This window comes from Rhinoraja longicauda, chromosome 13 (genome assembly GCF_053455715.1).
Source record: "Rhinoraja longicauda isolate Sanriku21f chromosome 13, sRhiLon1.1, whole genome shotgun sequence".
Lineage (NCBI taxonomy): Eukaryota > Metazoa > Chordata > Chondrichthyes > Rajiformes > Arhynchobatidae > Rhinoraja > Rhinoraja longicauda.
The window spans coordinates 41,601,217-41,618,738 of record NC_135965.1 but is presented as its reverse complement, the minus strand read 5'-3'; the positions used below and the strand labels follow the sequence as shown (position 1 = coordinate 41,618,738).

Below are 17,522 nucleotides of genomic sequence, written 5' to 3'. Positions count from 1 at the left end.
CTCAGCCGGTCAGGCAACATCGCTGGAGAAAAGGAATGCGTAACATTTTGGGTAGGAACCCTTCTTCAGACTGAAAGTAGAGAGGGGAGGGGGGGGCAACTAGAGTCAGGAGAAGGTCAGAACCTGAGAAAATGAATGGCCATCTCCTATCTCCATTCCCCCCCCCCCCCCCCCCTCCTCCGGAGAACGGAGATGAGGAAGAACTTTTTCAGTCAGAGAGTGGTGAAGGTGTGGAATTCTCTGCCTCAGAAGGCAGTGGAGGCCAGTTCATTGGATGCTTTCAAGAGAGAGCTGGATAGAGCTCTTAAGGATAGCGGAGTGAGGGGGTATGGGGAGAAGGCAGGAACGGGGTACTGATTGAGAGTGATCAGCCATGATCGCATTGAATGGCGATGCTGGCTCGAAGGGCTGAATGGCCTACTCCTGCACCTATTGTCTATTGTCTATTGTCCCTCTATCAGTCTGAAGAAGGGTTCTGACCCAAAACATTATTAAGTAGTGCCTTTTGAAGCAGCACCCTGTCAGTTTCAGTATGGGCCTCCTCCATTGTCAGAGTGAGGCCCAGTGCAAATTGGAGGAAAAGCACGTCATATTTCGCTTGGGTAGTTTACACCCCAGCAGGTATGAACATTGACTTCTCTAACTCCAGGTAGTCCCTGCTTTCCCTCTCTATCCCTTCCACCCTTCCCAGTTCTCCCATGAGTCTTCCTGTCTCCGACTACATTCTATCTTTGTCCCGCCCCCTCCCCTGACATCAGTCTGAAGAAGGGTCTCGACCCGAAACGTCACCCATTCCGTCTCTCCCGAGGTGCTGCCTGACCCGCTGAGTTACTCCAGCATTTTGTGTCTACCTTCGATTTGAACCAGCATCTGCAATTTTTTTTCCTACACAGTTGGCCTATTGTTTTAATCTATCTCACAGCAGGGAAGTTTAAAATCAGAGTGAATAAATATTGGGGTTGCACAAAGTTAGATGTGATTTGGGCAGCATTAGTGCCAGGTTCACCAGACTGATTTCTGGGAAGGCAGGACTCTGGTATGAGGAGAGATTGGGTCTACTGGACTTGCATTCACAAAAGTCTGGAAGAATTTGAAGAGATTTTAAGCCCCTGGCAGGGTTTGATGCCTAGCAAGCAGGCAAGATACTTCCTTTGGCTTGGGGTATCCAGAACTGGAATCACAATCTCAAGATATTGAGTAAAAGACACTTAGAACTGTTGTGAAGAGAAATTTCTTCTTCAGGAGAATGGTGAACCCATGCAATTTTCTACCAGAGAGATTGTGGAGGCCAGGTCACTAAACATATTTAAGCAAAAGATGATAGATTTCTATGTAGAGGAAGGAACTGCAGATGATGGTTTAAACTGAAGATAGACACAAAAAGCTGGAGTAACTCAGTGGGATGGGCAGCATCTATGGAGAGAAGGAATGGGAGATGTTTTAGGTCTGAAGAAGGGTCTCGACCCGAAACGTCACCCATTACTTCTCTCCAGAGATGTTGCCTGTCCCGCTGAGTTACTCCAGCTTTTTGTTGTGTCTATGATAGATTTCTAGCCATGGGTGGCCTCAAGGAATTTGAGGAGTGAATTGGGAATGAGGTATTGTGACAGAGGACCAGCCATGATTGTATTGAATGGTGGAGCAAGCTTGAAGGGTTGAACGGCCTCATCTTGCCTCATTCTCGTCCTATTTTTTTTTCTATTTTTACATTTCTAAAGATATTTTTAAGGCCAACAAAATTCAGGTTCACGTTTCCCTCAGTTGCTAAGAGGTCCATGGATAGATGGAGTTTTTTTTCCTAATTTAAGCTTATTTTCAATTGCATGGTATTGTTTTTTCGAAGTATTTAGACTGGGGATGTTGGATCCCTGTCTACAGTACTTTATTCTTGGAAAGAAGACAACATGTGGCTAAATCCCAACAAGAAATGAATGTCTAGATTTGGAGATCTATGTGGATTTCTTTAAATCCAGTGACTGCATGTGATGGTTTCAATTGCAGGTGATGTGCGCGCAAGCACTTCTATCTTGAATGAGTTACAAATTCACTCAAAACATAAATTTGAACACACAATGTAGCCAGACATTCAGATTTAATTTACTCTGGGTCCCAGTCTCCAAAGCTGCCCATAAATCTGCAAATAAAAGATCACCAAATATCCGGAATACATGCCAATGACATCCGCAAAGGGATGGAGCTGTCTATAATGTACAAAAATCCTTGGCACACTTACCTCTTTGTCTGGAAGAAAAGAAAAGCAAATGTTAAAAATAATAGTGAAGATATGGCTCAAGTTTTTAAAAACCAATGTCAACATATTATCCTTTGTCCTCTGCACTACTTACTCTTTAAAAATCTATGCAGTATACAACATGCCTGCATTATTTCCGAACACCTGCGTTAGTTACGGAGACTAAAATGTAGTAATTATAATAACATTTGTGATTCATGATCTAACCATTAATGGACCCCAGGAGTGTGATGAAGCCGGGCATTAGTTGGAGGAACTCGGATAGAACACCATTGAGCATTTGTTTATAGGAAATAAGTGTTATGATAGAATGCTCAATGTTTGATTCCATCACTTTGCTGATGTTGTGTAAGAAAATAACTGCAGATGCTGGTACAAATGGAAGGTGTTTATTTCACAAAATGCTGGAGTAACTCAGCAGGTCAGGCAGCATCTCAGGAGAGAAGGAATGGGTGATGTTTCAATAGACAATAGACAATAGGTGCAGGAGGAGGCCATTCGGCCCTTCGAGCCAGCACCGCCATTCAATGTGATCATGGCTGCTCATTCGCAATCAGTACCCCGTTCCTGCCTTCTCCCCATACCCCCTGACTCCGCTATCTTTAAGAGCTCTATCCAGCTCTCTCTTGAATGCATTCAGAGAATTGGCCTCCACTGCCTTCTGAGGCAGAGAATTCCACAGATTCACAACTCTCTGACTGAAATTTTTTTTCCTCATCTCAGTTCTAAATGGCCTACCCCTTATTCTTAAACTGTGGCCCCTTGTTCTGGGTCGAGTCGGGTCTGAAAAAGGGTCTCGACCCGAAACGTCACCCATTCCTTCTCTCCTGAGATGCTGCCTGACCTGCTGAGATACTCCCGCATTTTGTGAAATAATACCTTCGACTTTGCTGATGTTGGTGCGTCGGCTGATAGGATAATAACTGGCCGGATGTGATTAACCCGGGGTTTCGTGACATGCCGTACTTATGCAGCTTCTCACATTGTTGGGTACGTGCCAGTGTTTCTCCATCGCTGTAGAGAAACAGATTGACTGGACCTGCAGCAAGGTCCAAGAGAACGCATTTCCAACGCAATAGTCAGGACGCCCTCGGATTTCTCTCAGCTACTGGTGGAATTAATTGAACTGATAGTGGCTTCCCTTATCATGCATCTAAACACAGTAAATGGATCGATTGTAATCATGTATTGTCTATCTGCTGACTGGTTAGCATGCAACAAAAGCTTTTCACTGTACCTCGGTACGCGTGACAATAAACTACACTGAAACTGAAACTGCTGGGAGGTTGAGATGGATGAGTCATTTAGCAGTTCTGCTCAGACTGCTCACAAACACAAATGTCCTGGTATTTGCACTTACATGCTGGACTCAGCCAGCACTTAGGAAGGAAGGGAATGTTCACGAAGACTCTTCCTCATTCCTTTTGCTGTGTAACCGCCCACTATCACAAGTAGTTAAACGTGTTGGATCTGCAGAGCGTTTGAGCTGATTTGTTGGTTGTGCAATTGTTTGGTTTGGTCTCTACCTTCACCAGTCAGCACGGATGTAGTCTAGTGTTAATTTCCACAAACTGGCACCGTGTCCCTTCTGGCATACGGCTTTGCATTCTTCATTGAACTGCGGTTTCTCTCTTGGCTTAATGTTGATGAAAGCATGAGGGGTGTGCCAAGACCAATGTTACTGACTATGGCAGAATGCAGTTCTGTTGCTCCTGATAGCCTGTGCCATTTCCTGAATACCCAGCTACACGCTGCTGGATCAGTTCTGAGTCTGTCCTGTCTACAGTGATGGTAGTTCCACACAAAATTATGGAGCACATCAACAAGATAGAAACTTGTCCCCACATAGGCAATCTGCTGGTTACTTCTACCACTGCTACCAAAAACGTAAGGATCCATGACACTCAGATTACTGAGGACAACATCAGGATGCTTTTTCCCTTATTGGTATTTTCTTCACCTGGGATGATGAATCCAACCTGGCAAATATATAACAACATACATTTTAGTGGGAAAGATTGTGGACGTTCACCTTGATTGTCTTTGTTGAATTCAGGGCATAGTTCCTGACTGATATGACCGGTGAATTTTCTTGTTTGCTTTATCGTTGGTTGATATAAGTTTAGTTTAGAGATGTAGCATGGAAACAGACCCTTTGGCCCACTGAGTCTGCACTGACCAACGATCACATGTACACTAGTCCTAGCTTATCCCAGTTTCGCATCCTACATGTCAGGGGCTATTTTTACAGAAACTGATTAACCTACAAACCTGCACATCGCTGGAATGTAGGAGGACACCAGCGCACCCGTGGTCAGAGGGAGAGCGTACAAACTTTGTACAGTCAGCACCCATAGTCAGGATCGAACCTGGGTCTCCGGCGCTATAAGGCAACAGCTCTACTGCTATGCCGTCACTGTGAGGTCTCACATCAGCCCAGCCATATAATTGAATGGCCTGTAGTTCATTTCAAAGGGCAGCTGGAAATCATCCATTGTACAGTGAATCTGAGGTATCACATAAGATGGCAGATAAACTCTGAAAGTATGAGCAAAAGAGATGACTGCAATGCTACGATTCCCTGTTTCGTAGTTCAAGCAAATAAACATGATGACCGGCACTCCATTAAAACTGTTGACCCAGAGTAAAATGTAATGTAATAACTGTAATAATGTAATAAGGTAAAATGTAGTAAACCTGGTAATCTACCAGAAAGATTGAAAGTAATGCATTTACATAGTGCTCTTCACATCTATTTTTGGATATCTCGAAGCAGTTTGGAGCTATTGAGGTACAATTGGACGCTTATCATTATTTGACCATCAGAAATGCTACAACAAAATTGTATCTAACAAGCTCTTAAAGAAGTAGCATGGTAATGAACAAAATATTAGTTTTGGTAATGCAGTTTGAGGATAAATACACGAGGACATTTAGATAATTCTTTCATTTTCCTTTGATTTTTAAACAAAATTTCTTTCTTCATTGGGTATTGATGCTGCACATCAGGCCAGCATCTTATTGCCTAAACATTACTCACCTCACTCCTGCAACATCCTCTTCACAATTCTCCCTCTGATCAAGCCTTGAGCTGCTCTTATTCCACCACAAAACTCACACTCACTCACTCACTCACTCACTCACTCACTCACTCACTCACTCACTCACTCACTCACTCACTCACTCACTCACTCACTCACTCACTCACTCACTCACTCACTCACTCACTCACTCACTCACTCACTCACTCACTCACTCACCCTCCCTCCCTCTCACTCTCCCTCTCCCTCACTGACTGACTCACTCACTCACTCACTCACTCACTCACTCACTCACTCACTCACTCACTCACTCACTCACTCACTCACTCACTCACTCACTCACTCACTCACTCACTCACTCACTCACTCACTCACTCACTCACTCACTCACATCCACTCTCGCACACTCTCCCACACACACTCTCGCACACTCTCGTACACACACTCTCTCACACACTCTCTCACTCACTCTCACACACACTCTCTCACACACACCCTCTCATACACTCTCACACACACTCTCTCACACACACTCTCACACACACTCTCGCACACACTCTCTCACACACTCTCTCACACACACTCTCTCACACACTTTCTCACACACAAGCAGGTGCACACGCACAAAGTCCAGATGTCGTCAGTGCACAATATCTGCTTGTCTCTATCTGCGTGGTGCGGTGGATACTATATCACCATCTGCGTGGTGCGGTGGATACTATATCACCATCTGCGTGGTGCGGTGGATACTATATCACCATCAAAGTGCACGCTACTGCGTCACCTTCCTTATCTTCTTGTTCAAATGATTAAATTATCGTCATATCCTGGCTTAGGAGGGATTAAAAATAAATCATTATAATGAAAGCCAAAGTATTTAGACTGCAGCATGAGGAATTTATATTTTGAAATATGTGTTTATGGACATACAAATTTCAGATTTAATAATATAATGAGTGGATTTGCTGTGGAGCTTTAGGTCTGTGATTTATGTACGTAAAATGCTTAATGCCTGCTTCTGGCACTCACAGGAATCCCTAAAACTGTTGGCTGATTAGTTTCGATAGACATTTGATGGAGAGGTGTGTTTCATAAAATTGGCCCATATTGTGCCGATTTCGCATTGACATTCACGTTTCAAGTTTCCCCTTCCATCCTGATAGGTATTATTATTGTTTGATTTTTTTCCCCATGGTAAGCTATCAAACTTGTATTTTTAAAACTAACGAAAGTAATTTAGTTTAGTGTGGAGATACAGTGCAGAAACAGGCTTTATCTTAATTTTTGAGTATAGATTAGAGATACAGAGTGGAAACAGGCCCTTCGACCCACCGAGTCTGTGCCGACCAGCGATCCCCTCACACTAACACTATACTACAGACTAGGGACAATTTACCGAAGTTGATTAACCTACAAACCTGAGTGTCTTTGGAGTGTGGGAGGAAACAGGAGCACCCAGAGAAAACCCACGCGGTCACAGGAAGAACGTACAAACTCTGTACAGACAGCACCCGTAATCAGGATTGAACCTGGGTCTCAGGCGCTGTAAGGCAGCAACTCTTCCACCCCATAATGTATCAGAACAATTTATATGTACAGAGATAAAGATAGCGTGGATACACAAGGGAGTAATTTCCTTTGATGGTGAAACAGCTTGTACAATGGGAAAATTTCAGCAAACTTGTGAGTGGTATAATAGAAGATAATGGTGACCACCAATTTAGGCAGCAAATGTCTCGAGAGAAACAAAGTTAACATTTGAGATTAATGACCTGTTATTATTTTAATTGTATTATTTTATAAAGAAGGATGAAATAAAATACAGAATCTCTTAGCCAAACATCATTCGTCGTGAAAATGTTGGGACTTTTAATGAAGGATGTAATAATGATAATATCCAGCAAGGAATATTGGGATTGTACAAAGTTGGTATGAAGATATAAAAGGGCGGATTGGAAGGGAAACTGAACCACCTTATCTCCAACTAGGGAGCAGTCCTGACCTACCATCTACCTCATTGGAGACCCTCAGACCATCTTTAATCAGTCCTTACTAGACTTAACCTTGCACTAATTGTTATTCCCTTTATCCTGTATCTGTACACTGTGGACGGCCTGATTGTAATCATGTATAGTCTTTTCGCTGACTGGATAGCATGCAACTAAAAAGCTTTTCGCTCTACCTCAGTGCACATGACAATAAACTAAACTAAACTAAACTAAAGATTATGCAGAGTGTCCGCTGGAATTCTGTGAGGATTGACAAGTTAGAAAAGAAAAGGGGTAAATTTAGATTGATTTATTTACATTTTCAGAAGGTTTTAAATAATGTCCTATTCCAAAGGGCAACAGAATTGGAGCAGATGGAAGAGGGTGCAATATACCCACATGGATTGAGAATTGGTTAACGGATGGAAGGCAAAGAATGAGAATAAAGTGCCTCTTTTAAATTGTTAGGCTGTGTCTTATGAGATATCACAGATGTTGGTACTTTGCTTCTAATTATTGACAATCCATATTAATGATTTGGCTGAGGGGACAGAATATCATATTTGCGAGCATGCTAATGATCCAAAACTGGATGGGATTGTGAGTATAGAGGAAGATGTAAAGAGACAACAAGGATGTGCAGACAGCAGCAAGTGCATGGGTGAAAACATGAAACGTGGAATATCATGTGGGAAAATGTTAAATGATCCACTTTGGCAATAGGTTGGAAAATCTTGATTTTACGTAAGTCATGGAAAACTATGATGCACATACACTCAGCAATCAGGAAAGCAAATGGAATATCGACCTTTATTATGGGATGATTTGAATACATTCTTAAAGATATCTTCCTACAATTTTATTGTGTGTCTTAATCCAGCTTTGGAGAGGATGCAGTGAAGATTCCCCAGAATGGTTATAAAGAGGGTTTGTTGGCTGTGGAGATATTGCATAGGCTGAGCCTATATTCTCCAGGTCTAGATGAATGGGGGGGGGGGTGATCTCTTTTAAACGTACAAAATTATTGTAAAAGAAGGCACAGAGAGGATGTTTCTCCTGGGAGAGACAAAATGAGGAGTCTAGAACAGGGGGTCACAGTTTCTGAATAAGAATAGAATAGTTCCTTTATTGTCATTGTAACATGAGCCATGTACAACGAAATTGTAAAATGTCAGCCAGTCAGTGCACCATTCAAACATTTCTAAAAGCTAACGATACATACAAGGTAAAATATTTAAAAAAAGATAAACAACTAAAATAAATATCATGAAAATAGCACGCATAAACACCCAACCCTACATCCTTCTGTCGATTTCACAGTCTCTTATTATGTATCGCCCCTGCGTTCCTTGGCGGCTACATTTAGTGCCTTTATAGCAGTGGGGTAAAAACTATTTTTAAGTCTGTTTGTCCTTGTCCTTGTAGATCTGTACCGTCTGCCTGACGGTAACAGTTCAAACAGGGAGTGTCCGGGGTGGGAAATGTCCTTTATAATACTCTGGGATTTTTTGATGCAGCGGGAACTGTGTAAGTCCTCCAAGGTAAGTAGAGGAATGAGGGGCAGGAATGAGGTAAAAAGAAATGTCTTTACTCAGAGGGTGAAGAATCTTTGGAATTCTCAATACCAGAGGGCAGTAGAGTCTCTGCCACTTGAGTTTATTAAGAGCAGAGATCAATAGGTCTGTGAAGATAGACACAAAATGCTGGAGTAACTCAGCAGGACAGGCAGCATCTCTGGAGAGAAGGAATGGGTGACGTTTCGGGTCAAGACCCTTCTTCAGACCCTTCTTCTCGTCCTGATGCCAACTGACCAACATTTTCTGTTTTATATCAGGATTTTAACGCTATGAGATGAGATTTTCTTTAGCTTTTGAAACAAAACATTGGACCATGAACATTGTCACTGAAAAAAAAAACAAGCATTCACTGTGATTTCATTCAGATTATTTCCATTTGCCTGTTTCTGATGAACAGCTGGTCAAATTGCAAAGGACACTAAATTGTTACTGAACGATGCCTAACAGATTAATTACTCTTTTTGTTTTGTCTAGGCATCATCAAGCCTGCGGGAACGACGTACCATATATTCCACCGTGCCCGAGGGGGCTGAAAACGAAGCAGAAAGTCTCCTTGTAAAACAGGTAAAGGATGAACATATTGAAATTCGTGTCTCTATACAAATCTAAAGGTGGTCTTGCAACTTAAGTTCAATGACATCTGATAGAATTCAGAAGTAGTTCATTGACAGTAGTAAGCTGATCAGAATTAAAACATTGGACATAGAAAAGTACAGCACAGGAAAAGTCCCTGTGGCATACAATGTCTGTGCTGAACATTAGACTAATCTAATGTAACTAATCTAGAACATTAGACCAAGGCAGACTAACCTCATCCGCCTGCACATGATCTACATTCAAGTCAAGTCAAGTCAATTTTATTTGTATAGCACATTTAAAAACAACCCACGTTGACCAAAGTGCTGTACATCGGTTCAGGTATTAAGAACGAACATACAATGGCACACAAACATAACAGCACATACATAAACAGTTCACAGCGCCCCCTCAGAGAGCCTCAAACGCAAGGGAGTAGAAATAGGTTTTGAGCCTGGACTTAAAGGAGTCGATGGAGGGGGCAGTTCTGATGGGGAGAGGGATGCTGTTCCACAGTCTAGAAGCTGCAACCGCAAAAGCGCAGTCACCCCTGAGCTTAAGCCTAGACCTCGGGATAGTCAGTAGCCCCAAGTCGGTCGACCTGAGGGACCTGGAGATAGAGTGGTGGGTTAGAAGATTTTTGATATGGGGGGGGGGGTGGCAAGCCGGTTTAGGGCTTTGTATGTGAATAGGAGGAGCTTGAAGTTGATTCTGTACTGTACTGGGAGCCAGTGGCGAGCGGCCAGAATCGGGGTGATGTGGTCCCTTTTACGGGTACCCGTCAGGAGTCTTGCTGCGGCGTTTTGGACCAATTGCAGGCGGGACAGGGATGATTGGCTGATCCCAGTGTATAGGGAGTTGCAGTAGTCTAGGCGGGAGGAAATGAATGCGTGGATGATTTTTTCAATGTCGTCAATTTACATTGCCCCATTCCCTGCATAACCATGTGCCTATCTAAACGCCTTAAAGAGACTTGCATTGAAAAGTGACCTGGCTGAGCTACAGTGCATGGATCTTATCATTCATTGTTGCCATGTACGCTTGAAACTTATTCTTGCGTAACCACTAAAATAAGAATTACAACTCGTGAATCAAATAAATTTTTTCCTTGTTTAGACATTAGTGATACAGTGTGGAAACAGGTCCTTCGGCCCACCAGCTCCACGCCGACCAGTGATCACCCTGTATACTAGCACGATCCTACACACCAGGGACAGTTTTTGCAATTACAGAAGGCAATTCACCTACAAACCTGTACAATGGGTTCCAGGCCCCCACCACTTTCTGTGCAAAAAGGGTTAGCCCCTGCCATGAACAATCCTTTTGAGCTTCGAATGACTTGGATCATTTTCTTGAAGGAGCAAAATACCAGTTAAAGGAGAAAATAGTAACTCAGATAAATCCTATTTTCTGTTTGTGTTGCTTTATGTTTGAGAGGAGGCATTGTCGATTTTGAAAAGTGACAGAACTATTTTGTGCTTGAGGCCAATACTTTTATGCAGATGATGGATAGGTTGAGTGCTGACTGCAGTTGCAATATTCTCTCAAGCCCATTACTTTTATTTAACTTGGGAATAAGTGAAATTATGACTGTCTTTTGTTAAAGGGGGCTGCATATGATTTAAATATGCAATGCTGCAGGTAAATGAATTAGCTAATTTAACTAAAATAACTAAGGATTGTTGACCTTTGATTGTAATTCTGTTGCACCTTCAGCAACAGGCTGGGTCCACCAAGATGCAGTACAGAACGCCGCAGGGGATCCTTCTTCCCTGTGGCTATCAAACTGTACAACTCCTCCCCCTTCTGTCTTGGGGTAGACCGACTCCCCTCCCCTTCCCCAATCTTTGCACATCCCCAATCCTGTCCACTTGGGCCAATTTCATGTTTCATGTATTTTGTGTTTTATGACTTGGCGGATCAATTGCCCTCCTGGGATCAATAAAGTTCTGTCGTATCTTGGTGATTATCAATCTGAAATGCAGTATTTCCATAAAAATAATTCAAGACGTTACTGCACGGATCAAGTAGTCTATGTGACTCGCTCACCAATCTTCATGGGATAAATCTTAGAATCATGTTTATCCTTTAGTTCCTCTTTATTCCTTTTCATCTCCACCCTGCCAGGGGATGTTTAGAGTATGACCTCTCTCGTGAAAATCGATCCTCTTTTGTTTAGGGCATGTGTCATCACTCTTGTTCTGTTGAAACCACTTTTTGCTTCACATTGGGCTGATCGCTAGTTAACCACTTCCTGAGTCTCTGCTCTATGAGCTTTTCCACAGGAGTGCATAGTATTGTGGTGTGTGGCTTAGAAGAAAGATAGCAAGTCAATATTTCACGGTAATGTTCCATTAACCTATCACGCCTTGTTCCTCCAACACTTCCTTTAATGCGTGAACTGACCATTTGCTTCCCGTTTAAAGCTGGCTGGAAGGAGAAGCGAAACTGTGCTTTATTCCGTTACTATTCATAATTTGTTCAAACCGAAACCATCTGGACTGTGGATCATTATCTGATTCGACACTTGGGAAGAATGTGTGTCAAATCGATGGATCAATATTTTTTTCAGATGTTTTGTGATGGTGCGTTAAGAGCATTCTTTAAAATTAAAACCTGATCATTATTTTTAAAATTAAAACCTGATCATTATTTTTAAAATAAGTAACAGTTAAATAAATTAAAACCACATAAAACAAGCGAAATCATTTAATTAACATTTGGTTAGTGGTAAATTAACGAATATTGTTTTCCCTCGGAAAAGTTCCTTGTCTTTGATTTGAATGATTGCACTGTGTCTATGCAAGTTCCAACCAGGATTAGGTTCAGTAAGTTCCAGCAAAGTGCATTGGGTTCTCACTTCACCGCTGGACTTCTCCTGGAGTCTCATGCATCAACTTGGTCAGGACATTGCTGCTGAAAAGTGGCTAAGAAGTTTAATTTAGTTTAGTTTAGAGATACAGCATGGTAACAGGACCATCCATCCACCGATTCCGTGCTGACCAACAATCACCCCATACACTAGTTCTAACATGCACTCTAGGGATAATTTACAGAAGCCAATTAACCTACAAACCCGCACATCTTTAGAATATGGGAGGAAACTGGAGCACCCGGAGAAAACCCACGCGTCACAGGGGGAAAGTGCAAACTCCTTACAGACCTGGACTGTAGTCAGGACCTGGGTCTCTGGTGCTGTAAAGCAGCAACTCTACCGCTGTGCCACTGTGCCGCCCAGGTCTGAACAACTGTGTTAGCACAGGAAGCCTGAACTTGATGGCACTTTGTGGAGAAATGCTGGCAGATGGGCATGAAATTGCAACCATTACCCAGTCTACAATAGCCTGATGTGATGGATGTCAAAACCTATTTGTACTTGGGCATGTAAATCCAGTCCAGTGTGTCATGTGGTGTTCAGGATGTACTAGGTAGCTTCATGGCAGTTATGTTTTGAACTGTAAATCCCCCACCGCTCCCCTCCCCCAAGGTGTCCCCCAAGGCTCAGTCCTTGGCCCCCTCCTCTTCATCCTCTACCTGTTCCCCCTTGGTCAATTAATCCGCCGTCATGGTCTCAACTTCCACTGCTTCGCCGATGATATCCAGCTCCTCATCTCCACCAAGTCAATCTCCTCCACCACACACTCTACACTGACAAACTGCATTACTGAAATAAAATCTTGGCTTCAATCAAACTTCCTCAAACTCAATTGCAACAAATCTGAAATCATCATCATTGGTCCAAAAATGCTCACCAAATCCACCCAAAACTTCATCCTCAACATTGATGGTCTCCCAGTATCCACCTCACCTCACATCCGGAATCTTGGAATCATCCTTGATCAAACCCTCTCCTTCGACAAACACATCAAACACATCACAAAGACAGCCTTCTTCCACCTCAAAAACATTGCCCGTCTCCGTCCATCCCTCTCCTCCACAGCTGCAGAAACCCTCATCCACGCCTTCATCACCTCCCGTCTGGACTACTGCAACAGCCTCCTCTATGGCGCACCCTCAAAAACCATCAATAAACTTCAATACATTCAAAACTCCGCTGCCCGTCTACTCACACACACCTCGATCCGTGACCATATCACCCCCGTCCTTTATAAACTCCACTGGCTCCCCATCCCCCAGAGAATCCAGTACAAAATCCTCCTCATAACCTACAAAGCCCTCCATAACCTGGCCCCATCCTACCTGACCGACCTCCTCCACAGGCACACTCCCACCTGCACCCTCCGCTCTGCCGCTGCCAATCTCCTATCCCCCCACATCCGGACTAAACTCAGATCCTGGGGGGACAGGGCTTTCTCCATCGCTGCTCCCACCCTATGGAACTCACTACCCCAAACCGTTAGAGACTCCCCCACACTCACCACATTCAAAACATCGCTGAAGTCTCACCTGTTCAGTACTGCCTTCAACCACTGAAGGTCACCTCACCTTCTGTCTCCTTTCTCTGTTCATTTATTTATTTACTTATTTATCTATTTATTCATTTCCCTATGTTCTCAAAATCTCTGTAAAGCGTCTTTGAGTATATGAAAAGCGCTATATAAATAAAATGTATTATTATTATTATTATTATCTTGACCAAATTACCCAAGTGGATAGAATTTCTAAGTGCCCCCAATAATAGAAGGATATCAGGAAATGGAAGGATATCACTGACTTTTCCTATATGTTTTGATTTGTCATCCAATTTATTTTTTTGAATATCTTGTACCATTTACTAAATCTAGAGCTTCAAGATGCCCACAATCTGAATCTGATCCGTTCCAGCAGGGAAGAGAGAGCAGTTCCAAAATAGCATTATTTGTCTGCTTCCCAATTGACAGCTGAGGAGAGAGAAAGTGAACATGAAGTCCTGGCTGTTCATTTTTATTTCTCAAGATGTGACATTAACCGGCAAGAGGGAACAGGGCAAACAATAATGGGTCTGAAGAAGGGTCCCGGCCCAAAACATTGCCCATCTATTCTCTCACGAGAGAAGGAATGGGTGACGTTTTGGGTCGAGACCCTTCTTTAGACTGATGTCAGGGGGGCGGGACAAAGGAAGGATATAGGTGGAGACAGGAAGATAGAGGGAGAACTGGGAAGGGGGAGGGGAAGTGAGGGACAGAGGAACTATCTAAAGTTGGAGAAGTAAATGTTCATACCGCTGGGCTGCAAGCTGCCCAAGCAAAATATGAGGTGCTGTTCCTCCAATTTCCGGTGGGCCTCACTATGGCACTGGAGGAGGCCCATGACTGAAAGGTCAGACTGGGAGTGGGAGGGAGAGTTGAAGTGCTCAGCCACCGGGAGATCAGGTTGGTTAAGGCGGACTGAGCGAAGGTGTTGAGCGAAACGATCGCTCAACAGATAATATAATTGCCTCATATGTTGTCAGCGTCTATTAAATATATTTTTGATCTCTATCTGGGCAGCAGAGTCCATCACCATTGATGTTCTACTTTTGTGTACTTCCTTCTAGTTTGATTTCAATGAAATGAATTGATTTCGTTGTCCACCTATTAAAACAAAAGAGCAAAATCCATGTCATAGACATTCAACTCTGCCAAGTGAAAGAAGGTGATAGGGCGGCACGGTGGCGCAACGGTAGAGTTGCTGCTTTACAGCGAATGCAGCGCCAGAGACTCAGGTTCGATCCTGACTACGGGCGCCGTCTGTACGGAGTTTGTACGTTCTCCCCGTGACCTGCGTGGGTTTTCTCCGAGATCTTCGGTTTCCTCCCACACTCCAAAGACGTACAGGTATGTAGGTTAATTGACTGGGTAAATGTAAAAATTGTCCCTAGTGTGTGTAGGATAGTGTAGTTAATGTGCGGGGATCGCTGGGCGGCGTGGACTTGGTGGGCCGAAAAGGCCTGTTTCCGCGCTGTATCTGAAATATGAAAAAAATAATAATATGAAAAAAATATGAAAATATGATGATAGTGGGCTCAGATAGTGGGCAGATTGAAGTTCTAGATTTAGTAAATGGTACAAGGTATTCAAAAAATAAATTGGATGACAAATCAAAACAAGTTGGAAAAGTCGGTGATTTTCACAGTGGAGCGCATCAACGCTAACAACAAAATCAACAGGCACTGCAGCACTTGGGTCCTCCGCTGTTCGACTTGTGCACTGTTTGCAGCAAGCTATTATTGGAAGAGGTTTGCTTGTTGGAGTAAGCCAACATGAAACAAAAGTTTCACGTTGCCTTGGTGATGGGCTCAGAAGGCAAACGTCCTAGCTGCTGTGCCAAAGGCTGAAAAGCCAGCTGAAAGGAAAAGCAAAGAAAGATTGGCCAAGAATAATTTGGCAGATGACTGTAAAAAGGGTTTCTGCAGGCTAATGGCACTAACAGACAATAACAGAAGTGTCCATAAATAGCTGTGGCGGCTGGAAGGATGGACTCGTGGGTATATGCTTTTGCCTATCATCCCATATCACTCTCTCTTTAGTTTAGTTTAGAGAGTTTGAATGATCTCCCCGCAACCGAGTGGGTTTTCTCCAGGTGCTCCGGTTTCCTTCCACACTCCAAGGACGTATAGTTTGTAGAGCAATTTGCTTCGGTACCGATTGTAAATTGTCCCTGGTGTGTAGGATAGTGCTAGAGTATGGGGATCGCGGGTTGGTGCGGACTCGTTGGGCCTAAGGGCCTGTTTCCGCGCTGCATCTCTAAACTAAACCAAAAAGATACAGCATGGAAACAGGCCATTCTGTCCTCGGAGTTCACACCGACAATCGATTACGCGTGCAGTAGTTCTGTTATTCCACTTTCACATCCTGTACACTAGGGGGCAATTGACAGAAGCCAATTAACCTACACATTGCCTGTCTTTGGAATGTGGGAGGAAACCGGAGCACCTGGAGAAAACCCAAGTGACCACAGGGAGAACGTACAAAAACTCAGCACAGATATGGTCAGGCTTGAACTGGATCTCTGGCGCTGTGAGGTAGCAGCTGTAACGCTGCACCACAATGCCGCCCTGATTGAGCTTTTCGTTGTTATTATATAGTTTATGTTGTCAAACTTGAAAAGGTTCAGAAAAGATTTACGAGGATGTTGCCAGAACTAGAGGGTGTGAGCTATAGGGTGGGGTTGAGTAGGCTGGGTCTCTATTCCATGGAGCGTAGGAGGATGAGGGGAGATCTTATAGAGGTATACGAAATCATGAGAGGAATAGATCGGGTAGATGCACAGAGTCTTTTGCCCAGAGTAGGGGAATCGAGGACCAGAGAACATAGGTTTAAGGTGAAGGGGAAAAAATTTAATAGGAATCTGAGGGGTAACTTTTTCACACAAAGGGTGGTGGGTCTATGGAACAAGCTGCCAGAGGAGGTCTTTGAGGTTGGAACTATCCCATCATTTAAGAAACAGTTAGACAGGTACATGGATAGGACAGGTTTGGAGGGATATGGACCAAGTACAGGCAAGTGAGACTAGTGTAGCTGGGACATTGTTGACCGGTGTGGGCGAGTTGGGCCGAAGGGCCTGTTTCCACACTGTATCACTATGACTCTATGTGGATTTACATTTAATAAGCAAGACAAACATCAAAATGACTTTGGCAGCTACTTCGACGAATGGAAGAAATTTGGAAATAATCTAACTGGCTACTTTTGTCTCATTTCCTTAGGCCTGTAAATACTACAATTCCAACTGGAATACAGTGAACTACAAGTATGAAGGCTATTCAGGGGATCTCAAACAGTTACCTCGGTAAGATTTTTTATTGTAATTGCATTTGTCCACAGCGTGCATTTTCAGTTGCTTGTGATTTGCTGTTAAAGAGTAATAAATGCCGAATTTGCATCTTGATTTGGATACTGTACAATTAAATGATTGAAGGACAAATTGTGTAATTGCCACAATAATGCTGGAAAAAGCTGATAGATTAGAAACATATGACAACAACAGACCTCAGTCTTGTTTTCTTTAGTGGGTGAGCATATCCCGAAGTATTCATGTTTCTGTTATTTATTTTGATAGCTCTGTCATTGAAAGGAATTCATCCAGAAACCTGAGCTGGTTGTGTGGTGGGAATGGAAAGAAAACAATTTGACATTCTTTTCAGACTAACCAAAGAGTGCTTTCTAGC

General features: G+C 43.2%; 1 protein-coding gene across 6 annotated transcripts in view; it reads left to right on the top strand.

Annotated features, from left to right (window-relative positions):
• dock10 (dedicator of cytokinesis 10) overlaps positions 1-17,522 on the top strand; it is a 237,631-nt gene that overhangs the window by 103,887 nt on the left and 116,222 nt on the right. For all 6 annotated transcript variants that reach the window (XM_078410849.1, XM_078410845.1, XM_078410848.1 and 3 more), the window contains exons 3-4: positions 9,332-9,421; positions 17,061-17,143. In XM_078410849.1, the coding sequence (XP_078266975.1) occupies positions 9,332-9,421; positions 17,061-17,143 (173 nt within the window). The remainder of the gene's footprint in view (positions 1-9,331; positions 9,422-17,060; positions 17,144-17,522) is intronic.